This window comes from Tursiops truncatus, chromosome 5 (assembly GCF_011762595.2).
Source record: "Tursiops truncatus isolate mTurTru1 chromosome 5, mTurTru1.mat.Y, whole genome shotgun sequence".
In the NCBI taxonomy this organism is placed as follows: domain Eukaryota; kingdom Metazoa; phylum Chordata; class Mammalia; order Artiodactyla; family Delphinidae; genus Tursiops; species Tursiops truncatus.
Genome location: NC_047038.1, coordinates 82446647 through 82461029, shown reverse-complemented (window position 1 = coordinate 82461029; position 14383 = coordinate 82446647). Strand labels below are relative to the sequence as shown.

General features: G+C 32.9%; 1 protein-coding gene across 1 annotated transcript in view; it reads left to right on the top strand.

The window, feature by feature from the left end:
- Nucleotides 1-12364, top strand: part of TECRL (trans-2,3-enoyl-CoA reductase like) — a 91747-nt gene extending 79383 nt beyond the window's left edge. The window contains exons 9-12 of the mRNA XM_019928033.3: nt 2526-2583; nt 10677-10762; nt 11313-11358; nt 12237-12364. Of these exons, the coding sequence (XP_019783592.2) occupies nt 2526-2583; nt 10677-10762; nt 11313-11358; nt 12237-12364 (318 nt within the window). The remainder of the gene's footprint in view (nt 1-2525; nt 2584-10676; nt 10763-11312; nt 11359-12236) is intronic.
- Nucleotides 12365-14383: the final 2019 nt, after the last annotated feature.

Here is a 14383-nt window from a genome sequence, read left to right as displayed (position 1 = left end):
GTAATTATATATTTAGCCTAGATTTTCCTTATTTTTGAAATGTTTATTAAGGTAAAATAAATATAACAAAATTATAATTATTGTTATTATCATTATTATAGAGAAAAAATAGCCGAAACTCAAGCTTAAGAGTGTTAGAAATATTTTAGCAGATTCTGTTTCATATAAATTAGTAAAATGATTATCACATTGCTTAAATGATAAAGTTATAAGATATTAGAACTGCCAATAATTAATAATAATGCATATAAAAATGTAGGGATAACATATGCAGAAAAAAGATAGATTATGGTCATCCTCTAAAAATATTATGAGATCACAGAATAAAGGTTACTTGTTTTTGCTGTGGAAACTAAAAGTATTTTAGTTTGATAATATGACAGCCTGACTACTTGATTGATGGCTACAAATTCTATATTAGGGCATTTGTCTGCTGTTGTTTGTTTTTCTAAGACACATCACTTTCACTATTTAAAGCAGAGAATGCTTAACATGATGAAACTTGTTAGGAAGAGCAAGATATACATCTCCCTTCAAGTTGGTCTCCCTGGAACTTTTGTTTTGGTCATTGGCCACTGCCATCTTTGCTACAATGCCAACATGCTATGACTGAGTCACAATACAACCATCTCCCCTTATCTGTGGGGGATACATTCCAAGGCTCTCACTGAATGTCTGAAACCTCATATAGTACTGAACCCTATATATATCATGTATTTTTTCTTAACATACATAACTATGGCTAAGTTTAATTTATAAATTAAGCACAGCAAGAGAATGTCAGAACAGATTAGAATGGCCTGAGATTTCATCATGCTGCTCAGGATGGAGGGCAATTTAAAACACACAAATTAATATCTGTAATTTTCCATTTAATATTTTTGGACTTCAATTGACTGTGGGTAACTGAAACCACAGAAAGTGAAACTGCAGATAAGGGGGAGGGGCTACTGTGCCTAGTATTAAACAATAAGAATCTTACTGCTGAAATTTTATATATTCTGATACAATCATGTCTTTCAACCTGAAAACAGTAGAACTTAATCAGGAATATTTTCAGAAAAATCTGTGGAGTACAATGTGATGCATGATATGTCACTTCTAATATATTAACCAAAGTGCTTTGTGGTTTATTAAAATTTAACATTCCCCACATTGTACATTGTTAAATGTTTAGGCGTACTGATTAAAAATAAAATTGTAATCTCAACGAACTGAGAGTACAAAGGGTGCTGAAAGAAGTAAAAATGCTTTCATTACATTCTGAATCAAAACATTTTTTAAATGATGATTTTTTCCATGTAAAAACTGTGATTTTTTTCAATTCTGTTAGCTGGAAATTTCATATTTCTTATTTATTCACCTAATGATAACTCTGAAGAAGAGAGTGGACTATTGAATCATTTTTCAAATGAATGCTACTGTGAAGCAACAAGTAGTCAATAAAGTTTTTATAAAATCAAGCACAAATGAATATTTTAAAATTTACTTTAAGCCACCCATATGCATCCAGGTACAAGTCTATTTGAATTTTTATCATTTACCATTCTAATGTTCTTTCTCACTTAAAACATTTTACCTAGTGGCTTCTTTTACTTTTAATTGTGGTAAAAATAAAAATATCATAACATTTACTATCTTAACCATTTTTAGTGTACAGTTCAGTAGTGTTATGTATATTCATACTGTTGTGCGATAGCAATTTTAAAATCTAGCCCATCTTGTTCTTCACAACTAAAGCAATTTTGGTAATATCTGTGGGTTGCTTATATTTTGGATAGCATAACCTGCTATTAATAACGTAGTATTTATATATTGAATACATACTTTGCATTGAATCAGGTAAGGTGTATATGACAGACAAAGGAAACAGTCCTATCTTCAGAGGCTACATGTTGCAAATTCAAACAGTATTAGCCCAGGAGATATTGTTAACCCTGAAGCTTCTTAGAGGGTCATAGTTGTCTACTAAACAGGGACAACTAGTGGAGTGTACATGATTAAGGGGTCAGGTGACAGACAAGCAACAAGTGACTTTGTGGGGCAGTACTGCTTACAATACATTTTCTAAACTGAGCTGAAACCAACCAGGAACCATACTACTACCCTTGCAGTGGAAGGGTTGCTACTGTGTTAGTAAACCTGGAATATATAAACCTATGCCAAATATATCTTTCAGTGATACGGCTTGTCTCTTCATGCTGTGAAAATTTACCTATTGTATCAAATACAAAGCAGATAATCAACAGGACCAGATTAACAAGGCAATTTGAACATAACTATCAAAAGTGATCAAGAATACCTTCAAAATCTCTACCTCAATGTAACTCATTCCTTTGATTCTACATATGTCCACAGCAGCTTCTTTCATTGTTAAAATACAAAATTTCTTCTTCTTACAGTTAGAGTAATAGTATATTTTTGGATCTTTAGAATCAATATGTTACATGGATATTTGTATATCTAAAAATGTATTTTTAAAAAAGACAAGTATATCACACTGAAAAGGTTGAAATGTTTTGCAGATTTGTGAAGCTGGAAATCACTTCATCAATGTAGTGTTGGCTCATCCCAATCACACAGGTTAGTCACTTTTTTTAATCTCCTCTAGAGTGAATTATGCTAATTGTTATTTTTTAAAGCAATAGTTGGAAACATTTAAGATTAGTATTCCCCAATTATTGCTCTTTTATGCCTAAGTTTTCAAAATATTTGAACTATATTATATTCCCTAATTATGGTTTCTCTAAAGTGAAGTGTGCATGTACAAACACAAACACACACACACACACACACACACAATCTCTCTGTCTCTCTCATTTAAATATATGAAGAAACAAACATGATTAAGAAGTAAAGAAGTATGAAATCCTTTGATGAATATCCACATTTCTTAGGTTAACTTTCAATTCTTAATCTAATTTGCACAGTATGTTACAATCCCACTGTATTTCAAATGACTTCTTAAACTTTTTCTAATAAAAGTGAATTTTCTCTTTGACAAATTCAACAGCAGTGAAATAGCAATGTTTGGGAGAACATTTTGAATTTACTGGTTTGCCAAAAGATTTGAAAAAATTTACACTGTCTATATAATTTAAAGGTATTTTTGGTAAATCAATACTCTCATTCAGGTTAAATTATAGGTAGGGATTCGCAATGGCTTACTGTACATTGTACATAATTTAACTGTAATTTCCAATAGCAGTGGTCAACATTTGGATTTCATGTTTTTATCAATCTAGTTGCAAATATAAAGTTGTGTCTGTCTCTTCAAGTTTGTTTTAACTTGAATCTACCTGAATTTCTTAACATTTTCTTGTCTTGAACAGTTCTGGCAGGCTGGGGAAATATATGAAACACTTTCCAGAATATTTTTTTCTATAATACATAAAATTACAAAAGAAATTTATTATATTAGAATATTTGTGAACACATAAAAGCTGTAATATTATATATAACATAGATGTTTTGATTCCTACATAACACTTTGATCAGTACCATATTGATAACCATAAATTATATATACGGAAATCTAAAACAACTGTAATATTATTTGAAAATATCTCTGCCTGAAAAAAATTAACAGAATAATGCAAATAGTATTGTGTTTTGTTGTCTGCATTTGTATTGAAGTAAATCTTGCATTTTATTTAGAGGTTAAATGCCATTTTTATCTAATCCAAATTCATAGATCTACTGATTTCTCTTTGGAAGTATGTGAAGCCCAGATGAAAAACTTCTGATAGTCTGATTTTTTTAAGTATAGAAGCAGAACACAACACAATTTTACAAAAATGCTAACATTGCCAAAGTTATGAATATCACAACTTTTAGTCTTGACCCTGACTCTCTAACTGTGACTTTGCTCAAGTTTCTTCATCTATCTGGTATATGCAGTCATTACTTGAAAATGAAAATTTTAAATCATCACGTTTTCAAAGTCAAACTTTGGAAATGTTTATGTGAGAAAGACTTTTCTATGTGTGTGTGTATGCTTTTACTCCACCCTTTACCTTGCTTTGTATGTTGCTCTTGCCAAGTCAGAAGCCAATCTAATCTTCCCTCCTTGATTAATTGGCTTGGTCTTTTGCCTCTAGACTCAAGATACTTTTTCTTTATCACTGAAGTCTATTAATTTTGTACAGAGTTTTGCAGGATGTGTCTTAGATTTGATAATTCCAGATCAATTTTCCCAGAGACATGATGTAATCTTCTAGTAGGTTGACTCATGTCTTTGTTTTAATTCTAGAAAGTTTTCTTGTATTATAGTTGAAAATTTGGTTTGTTACATTGTGGACTGTGTGGAGAGGGTGGGGTTACATTACACGCATGTTACATCTGCCTCTATTTTATATATCTATCACTTTCTGTTTTTAACTTTTTAGATTTTTTTTCACTGTTTTTGTTCATCTACTTAATATCCCCTATTCTACTGAACATTCTACCCTTAGGCAAACTGAAAATATGTACCATATTAGTAATGTGATTTTTTCCTACAATTTAATTCTTGAGAAAAATCAACTATTTTTTTGTTCCTGTTTTGTCCATACCTATTTTGAGTTCTGGGATTTCTTAACAGTTATATTCTTTGTTATCTGCAAATGCTTCTATGCATTAAATTTTTTCTCTGTTTTAATTTTTGGGGGAGTTATTTTTATCAGTTGGAAAAAGTTCTGGCTTTTGTTTTTATTCATATAAAAGCCTTATGTGAATACTGATCAACTTATGTTCATTTTAAGAGTGTAGATTGTCCCTGAAGAGAAATAACAAGTGTTTTTACAGATGGGGTGATTGAAGTGAAGTCTATAAAGAATAAAGTGTGCTCTGGAGGGGATGGGGTGTTTCATTGTGTCTTTTGATCCTCTATACACTCCTTTGTTTTCTAAATTCCTTAATTCCCAGAAATACTACCTTCTTTCCCTTCCCCTCTAAGCCTTCAAAGTATTTTCTCCTTTCTTAGAAGCAGTGCCTTCTAATATGAAAACCTCTGGACTCACTACTCTCAAATCATTTCATTTCAGTTCTCTGTATCCAGTGTCCTGATAACCTCAGGTCTCAGACGTTTTCTCAGAGTAAACCCTCTTCTTCTGATCATGAATTCTTGATATCTGCATACACAGTGCACTCTTTTTCCTTACATAAAATCCTTATCCAACTCTCAGTTCCTGTGTCACCTCTAAATGAGTCTCTGTTGCTCTTGGATTTTTATTTCCCCACTTACATATTAATTCAAGTTTGTAGTAATATCTGTACCTTAGATATGCTTTAGGCATGAATTATGGATTGGGGGACCATTTTATATTGACTGTTTAAGCAAGATGTCACAAAATGTGTTCCCCAGAAAACACCATTTGATATAGAACACATTTTTAAAATGCTTATTACAAAGTACTGAAAAAAAGGGAAGAATTGTGCCTAGTAGGAAACTGAGTTGTGATGTCTGAAGGATGGCCTCAGTCATTTCTCTAGGGTTATCTGAAACTAGGAGAACACTTCTGAGTTACCCTAAGTTGGAATGACTAGAGAAAAGGTAGGTTGGATTTGGGGCTCCCTGGAAATGGGGAAATTATCTAGGATAAGGCAGTTCTCTTTTGTCAAGGCCATCCTTTTAGAGGGTGTAATAGGTGAAAGCTTTCTGCTACCAGAAGAAATTTGAAAGAGACATATTTGTGGGAAATTACACAGCCTTCACTGCTGCACATGGCCTTGGTCTAACAACTGATTTGTACCATCTTCCTCCTCCACAAACTTCTAGATTCCCTTCACCCTCAACTGACACATTTAACAACTCAGGGATTATCTGTGGTATGACATGGACCCTCACTTGAGGGTCCTTATCAGGACATGGACATGGCCCCTGTCCATGGGTCAAGGGAATACCAGAGATGTCCAAATACTAGAGGCAAAATATACTCTTCTTACCCCACTGTATAACAGCAGGTTTACCTCCTTTTCATGATAGAATCAATTACTCTGCCAAGAGTAGTGATTCATTCCCCACAACACTGGGGTCTTCAGGTTTTAAGATCCTTGTTTCCAAGTGGAGAATTTTCTGTCATGGGACCTGGGTTGATTCCTATTCAATTATAAACCTTATCTTATAGATTTAAAGGTGTACTTTGACCCTAAATCAGCATTTCAACTGTGCCTTCAACAGATTAGCAAATTAATCCATCAGGTTGGCAACTTTTTATTTTTTTTGGCGGTACGCGGGCCTCTCGCTGCTGTGGCCTCTCCCATTGCGGAGCACAGGCTCCGGACGCGCAGGCTCAGCGGCCACGGCTCACGGGCCCAGCCACTCCGTGGCATGTGGGATCTTCCCGGACCGGGGCACGAACCCGTGTCCCCTGCATCGGCAGGCAGACTCCCAACCACTGCGCCACCAGGGAAGAGGTTGGCAACTTTTTGATGATGCTGTATTTGATATGAGAAATTGTTCCTTTGGTTATGGGCCCACTTCTGTACTTCCTTTTTGAAAAATGGATTTCTTAAAGTAACAGTGTATTGTGGATGGACCTAGAGTCTGTCATACAGAGTGAAGTAAGTCAGAAAGAGAAAAACAAATACCATATGCTAACACATATATATGGAATCTTAAAAAAAAATGGTTATGAAGAACCTAGGGACAGGACAGGAATAAAAACTCAGACATAATGAATGGGCTTGAGGACACAGGGAGGGGGAAGTGTAAGCTGGGACGAAGTGAGAAAGTGGCATGGACATATATATACTACCAAATGTAAAATAGATAGCTAGTGGGAAGCAGCGCATAGCACAGGGAGATCAGCTTGGTGCTTTGTGACCACCTAGAGGGGTGGGATAGGGAGGGTGGGAGGGAGATGCAAGAGGGAGGGAATATGGGGATATATGTATATGTATAGCTGATTCACTTTGTTATAAAGCAGAAACTAACACACCATTGTAAAGCAATTATACTCCAATAAAGATGTTAAAACAAACAAACAAACAAATAGTGTATTGTGGAAGAGATGTGTTAATTGATCAAATACTGTGTAAATCCTCAGATAATAGGACTGACTCAGGACCTAAAGGAAGGAAAGGGAAATCCATTCACAGAGTATGTGTCATTTCCTGCAAATCTGAATTGCTGCCTCTTTAAAAATAGAAGGTGTTCAACAAATCACCTTGCCATCAGGTTACTAGATCATATCTGTGCAGAATGGTGCCTTGTTACAGTCTAACTGGTGTTCTTTATTGGTGACAGTTTAGACACTTGGTAGCGGCAGTAGTTATATCTGCCCTGGTAAGTGGGAGCTCATGCTATTGAGGCCAAGTATAGCTTCCATCCCTGCCACCATACTCCATTCATGCACCCATACTAGCAATAAGTAATCCATTACAGAAACAGGCTGACAGTGACTGGCTAAGTCAAATTTTCTACCTGTTTGTCTCTTCCATCATTGATGCTCCCTTTGGGGCATTAACATGTGGTACACATATCTTCATATTTCATGGCCACTCATATTCATGGGCAGTCTTGCAATCCTTACTAGTTTGTCCATTTGACACTGCCTGTTATTTTATGTATAATGTAGATTGGATATATTTTGTTCAACTACAGAGACTCTGCCCACTGGGAGAATTTACCCCTCACTACTGTCTTTTAGGGTGTGACCCCTAAATGTGACTCTATTGTAGCCGCTGTGCATTTTGGCTTCCTCCCACATGCCAGCCAACTCATCCCTCAACTAAGCTCAAGGTCTTCCTCCTTTTCAGCTGGCCTGAAGGGATACCTAAGGTTTTCATGCATGTGAGTTAGGAGACATTTTGGCTCAACAGTGGTGTGTGACATGTCTGGATGCCTGGTAATGCAGCTTGTTTGTATCCTATTGCCTATTTTCAGTTTCATTCTGAATATATCACTTCTATCTTAAAATGAATTATTACTAGTCTTACCTAACCTTATGACTTGGTACATCTAACAGAACTCAGCTTATAGTGCTCAGTTAGGACCACATGGTCACTTGGTGTCCCTAGAGTAGAGTCTTAATTATACCAGGATTCAATAGCATTCCAGGACTATCTTGTCAAAGAGATATAATTCTGTGCTACAAAGCCATGGCCTGCTCTAGAATACCAAGGTTCAGGATTGTGATTATTCCATTGGGGCTAACCATAAGTTCCACATATTAAGTTTTTCCACCACTGATAAATTTAATATGTAGAGTCTACCTGATTATAAGTCCAAGTGCAGGAATGCTTGCAGTAAAACTTGAACCTGCTGCAATTTTCTGCCTTGTGCCCTACTAAACTTTCACAGCTTTTTGTACTCCATGGTGTGCAGTTCAGAGGAGGTTTCCCTGGTGTATAATATACCTGCCAAACTAGAAGAGGCCTACAAGGCATTTTGCTTCCTTCTTAATGATATGGGTTTCAATTTGCCACACATTTTCTCTGTTTTGGAAAGGTTGCCCCACAATCCTTTGGCCCCTAAATCTTTGTAGTGTTTATTAGCAACCCCCCTTCTGTGGACCACACATGTCTAAGTAAGGCCACCAGCATACTAAACACTTCTTACTCATTCAGTATGAATAGCATAATGTTATTGATCTAGTGATTTTCAGTGAGATGCCCAACCAACCTGGGTCTTCTTGAGCTATTTTTTAGCAAAGGGTGTGAGTATTAAACAGTTAAAGAAAAACAAAACAAAACAAAAAAAAAAAAACAACTGAAACTCTATGCTATTGCCCATTTTAAAGAATAGTAAACAATTCTGGCCTTCCTTTCTACTAGAGATGGAAAATACATTTGTCAATTCAGTGGCTATATCCATAGACCCAAGTTTGGGTTAATCTGCTTTAGTAAAGATATCATATCTGGTAATAAATTGCAATGGTGGATAATGTGTGATCAAGTTTGCAGTACTCCACTGTCACCCTCCTAAATACATCTGGCTTCTGCAGGACCTAAAGAAGTGAATTAAATGGAGATATAATGGAGAATATCATACAAACATACTTTAGATCTTAAATGTAGCATTAATCTCTCATTGGGATGCAGACTGTTTATATTTACAAAAGAATGAGTGCAATTTCAGAGGCTTCCACTTGGATTTCCCCACTAGCTCTTGCCCCAAAGGCCAGTAAATCAATGCACAATGGGATTATGCAAACTACAAAGTATGTATATTCCAATTATTCATTCAGTGTCTGGGGAAATAACCCCTATGAAGCAGTGGACTAACTGTGTTTAGCAGTCCTTAAAATGTAGGGATAGTCTACTCTCACTAGTATACAGTTCCCCAGACAGATGACCGTAGATAGTTTAGTGAAGTTATTTTAATGAATGATTGTGAGAATCCTTATATGTATACAGTTGTTTCCATGTTGCAGTCTTTCTCCCTGGGGTCCCAGACTGTTCTTCCATCAATGAGTTTAACTAGTTTAAGTCCAAAAACTGGGAAAGAAAACTAGGTTTTTCTGTGTCACAAGACACATTGGTTATTTAATCTGCAAACCACATCTGGAAGAAATGTGTGTTTGTGGATCCTGATCATTCCACTACCTCCAGGAATTGAACAGTCATAAACTGGCTTTAACCCAAATTACCTTGTGTGCACATTCTGCACCTGAAAGTCACTTACTATAACGTGGGTAGGTTCCTCAATTATCTTTCTTTTGATGAATATATGGAGGCTACACAAAGATGTTTACATAAATGTTACCAAGAGAATCTGTACTATTAAATGGCGTACATATTTATCCTTATCTTGAAATGAGCAATGCATGAAATCTGCACATTGCCTAATATATTTTTCACTGTGATAGTTCAACAATAGTTACAATTTTGAAAACAACATACTGACATTTCATTATGACTTTAGAATTACAACTAAAAGAGATTAGTTGATGTGTTATCTGATTAAATCTTGCTATGGAGAATAAACAGTAATTTTATAATTCATATTTACTTTTACAAAATGTCATAGCTCAAAGTTCAACTTGAAATCATTATAAATTTGTTATCCAAAATATTTCTCAAAAAAATTTGAAAGGCAAAAAGTAGCTAACAAAAATCAAGTGACAATATGCTAAGTATAATGAGAGTTGTAAATAACAATCCTGATTACTGAGCAGAAATAATTTATATGGTATTTCTGAATATTAACTATACTGATATTCACTGTAATCCTCTTATGAGCGATTTTCATACTTTTCTGATATAAATGACATAATTATGAACTTCTCTTTGGATTTTCAGTAATTTAATAGAAAGAGGTTTGAGGTATTTAATATTCTCAACCAAAAATATATTCTTTGACACTAAAAGGAGAATAGGAAGAGGTATGCAATTGTGAAAACACATTTATGAATCTCAGTATGCAATACTGCTGCTCTACTTGATAAAGTAATATCTATATATTGTTTGATTTTAAAACTTAAACAATTGATTATTATGATGGTATTCTGTAATTTTACAGCAACATAGCTGTAGACATGGTCAGAAAATGATAGGGATACTATTTCAGTCAAAAGGTTATAACATTTGAAACTGGGTCTCTTCTGAGTAATTTGTGAAATAGGTTTCTGTAAATATATGATGACATTTCATGTGGTATATAGTTGTTCTAGGGAATTTAGAATTATACAATAAATATGTGATCAAATTTGCAATATGTAACATCATTGACATTTTACTCTACTTTTTAAAAGGAAATAATGCCTGTTTTCCAAGTCCAAATTATAACCCCTTTACGTGGATGTTTTTCCTGGTTTCATGTCCTAACTACACCTATGAGGTATGCTAGCTATGTATGCAAGTAACTGAACTTTATCTGATAATATACTAAATACATGTGTTTATGTACTTACATGTATTATAGATTAATATATATATATGATAATATGTGTATATGTTTTGTCTGTAGATATAGGTATAGCCAAAGATATAGATGATTATATAGATTTCAATTTAAGTTATAGGCATAGGAAACTGGAATAGTTCAACCTCAATTTTCCCTGCAGAATATAGAATATATGTGCATATATTTATCTAGATTTAAAGAAAATTTTATAATCATCATATAAAATGTCTTGAGAAGCTTCAGGATTTTATTTTTTACCAAAAATTTTGGAATAATGTCTCATTTTCTTATGAATATGATACTGTTTTATGGGATTGTTTAATAACTTTATTATATTTAACAACAAAATTATTGTCTTTAGGAAATTTATTTCTACTTAGAATTTTCCTACTGTTTAGTTTTTAAATTACCTATTTAATTTCACAAGTGAGCAAATTTCTAGACTGACTATCAATATTTGTTAATTTATGTTTTAATCTAACAGATTGGATCATGGATTAGTTTCACAGTCATGACGCAAACATTGCCAGGTGAGATCTGTGTTTACTGACATTTAATTGAAGTAGATACACCTTTAGGAGAAGTGATTTCTGAGAACAGATTGTATGGTACTAAAATTAGGCATGTTTGTAAAGGGATGTTTTGCCTTTATTTTTAGTTTGGATTTTTTTAGCAGTATTAAAATATATTGGAACATTATTTACTATGCATCTCTATATAATTGTGGCTTAATCCAAGCTAGAAAATGTAGTCCAAATATATTTATTAAGCAACAAGCTTTTGTTAAAAAGGAGTGGTAATAATAATACACTTCATTTTAAACCCTCTCTTGTGCATGTGCACAGACTTGCATGTACTGTGTCTTCAAGTGTTCATATGCATCTGTGAAGGGAAAGCTGGGAGCATGAATGTGTAATCTTGAACGCTGGTCATTTTAACACACAAGGAAGTTAAATTGTAATGAACTCCATGTATTAAAGGGATATGTGTCATATCCTTTTCATCAATTCTTTGTTCCACTGTACAAAAATGTGGATTAAAATTAATGCTGCTTGTCGTATGTGTGTATGTGTGTGTAGAAGTATTTTATACACATATGAAAAACTATTATTGAAAAATTCAAGGATATTTTTAAATGCCTTATTTGGGAGTATTTTGTGGCAGTGGGATGTAAAAAACATAGATTTATTTTGATCTCTATATACTTTTTATGTTTATTCAGCTATGCAATAAATATTGATTGAATGTATATGATGCTAGGCAATATACATGAGTAAAGAAAATTGATAGAGAACTATGCAACACGAGAAATATTTTAAGAAGTATATATGATTTTTTTTCTAATATAGCTTGCTACATCCATAATAAAAATAAGAAATAAAGAACAATTATTTCTTTTTTCTTCTAGTTGGGATTTTTACACTTCTGATGAGTATCCAGATGTCTTTGTGGGCACAAAAGAAACATAAGATGTATCTGAAGAAATTCAGTTCTTATATGCATAGGAAATCAGCAATGATTCCATTTATACTGTAAGAAAAAATAAGTGATCTTATCTCATATACAGAAAGCAGTATATAAACTCACTAAATCAAACTTGATAAAGGATAGTTGCCTATTATGCTCCAGAAACTCACAAACAACAGTATTTTTTGCTTGAGTAAAAATACAAAATGGTAGACTCTAGCTGAATTTAGAGTAATAAACTTGAGGTAAATGAAAAGTAGAAATTATCGATATAACTAATGGTAAATAGCATCCAGTATGTTTGCAAGAGACTGATCCTTGAATGAAATGTTCTTACCGCATTAAATATTTCATAACTATTTGCTTAAGACCATTTAGAATATCTGAATTTTAAAAAGTAAATATTTTAAAAAGTTGTAACATTTAAATCACTTGAATCTTACATATTATTTTGATAGTAATTTAATTTTTTTCTTTATTGTTCAATATGTTATTGAGAAATATCAAATGTCTTATGTCAGTAGTTCAATTTCCTATATTAAAAGTTAAATATTTTTAATTAGCCATGAATCTTATTCATAACATATACATTGTATATCATTCTGAAATTATAACAATCAAAATATTTTCTAGACATTACTTATTAAATCATTTGAATATACTATATTGAAATATATATTTATACATACATCATATTTATATATGCATATATATAGAAATATATATATATATTTCAAATGGATTATATGTGATGATGAAGAGAGAGTGCATTGGAACTTTGAGATTTAGAGTGGAAAGATTTTTTGCTTTATTTTCATATTTTTAAATTCTTATGTCTTCTCAAAGTCAGTGTGGTATGTGTATGAGTGTGTATGTAAATATGCATATATATTTTGACAAGGAGAGGGATGATATTACAAAAATTAAATACATATTAGGTAAATATTTTTTAAAATCTTAGTTTATTCATATTTAAATTGGGATTATTTACATTGGTTAATTTCTAGAGCCTTTCCAATTATTAGATATAAATGTATCTAGATAAACAGATGGATAGATAGATGATAGATGGATATACATATATCAATATATTAGATATATACATATATGACAAAATATCCTTGGTAAAGGTAGGTCTATATGCATTCTGTGGGTGTTTACTGTTAATATACGTGACCAACTTTCAAGATATAAAAGAAGCACCCATTTAAAAGCTTTATCATTCCCAAATGCACAGTATTAATATATCTCACGGGAAGACAACAACAAAGTTTAATTCACTAATATTCATTCAGCAAAATAGTATGGAATCATAGTTATTTGTTGATGTAATAGGCTATCCCAAATATGTTTCATTATACTATATTCCCGAAAAATGTGACTACTCTCATCTTATAAATAAGATGCAATTACATTATCAAATTCTAAAGTTCTTTTGTGTGTATTTTCAACAATTGTGATTTTTATGTCAATGTAAAGGTTATGATGATATTAGCAACTCATAAATTCCCTGCTTTCAATAGAGAAAGACAAATAGGTCTTATTTCTAATTTAAATGAGGTATGTCTATGCATGATATCATCATCAAAGTAATATGGGATTGGTCAAAAGAAGTCTTGTAGTATGGGAAAGGAACAAGTTAAATGCTACGATTGGCCATATCAACTGGGAAACAGTACTAAAATACTGCCATTTAACATTCAAATTTTCATACTCTATTTATTGATAGATTTGTTAAAGGAACTAAATGTCAACTGTAGACGAACAGTAGATGAGAGCAGAAAAGGGAATAAATAATGCAGGTCTTGTTTTTTAGATAGTTTACTTAGTTAAAAGACAACATAATTCTTAAAGATAAAATGAATTGTTAGTAGCATTAATTGAAATTAATTAAAACATGTATGAAGACAATATTAAAGTTAGTCTTTGTTCTTTTATTCCTTGGGCTACATGGGATATAAAGGAATGGATATTACCTCAACCTGTATATGCCTGTTAAAAATTATCTGCCCTGGTTGTATTAAATGTCCTGGTTCACATGATCAGTCTTCTCTCAGGCCATTTCTCCATGATAATATATTAGAATGC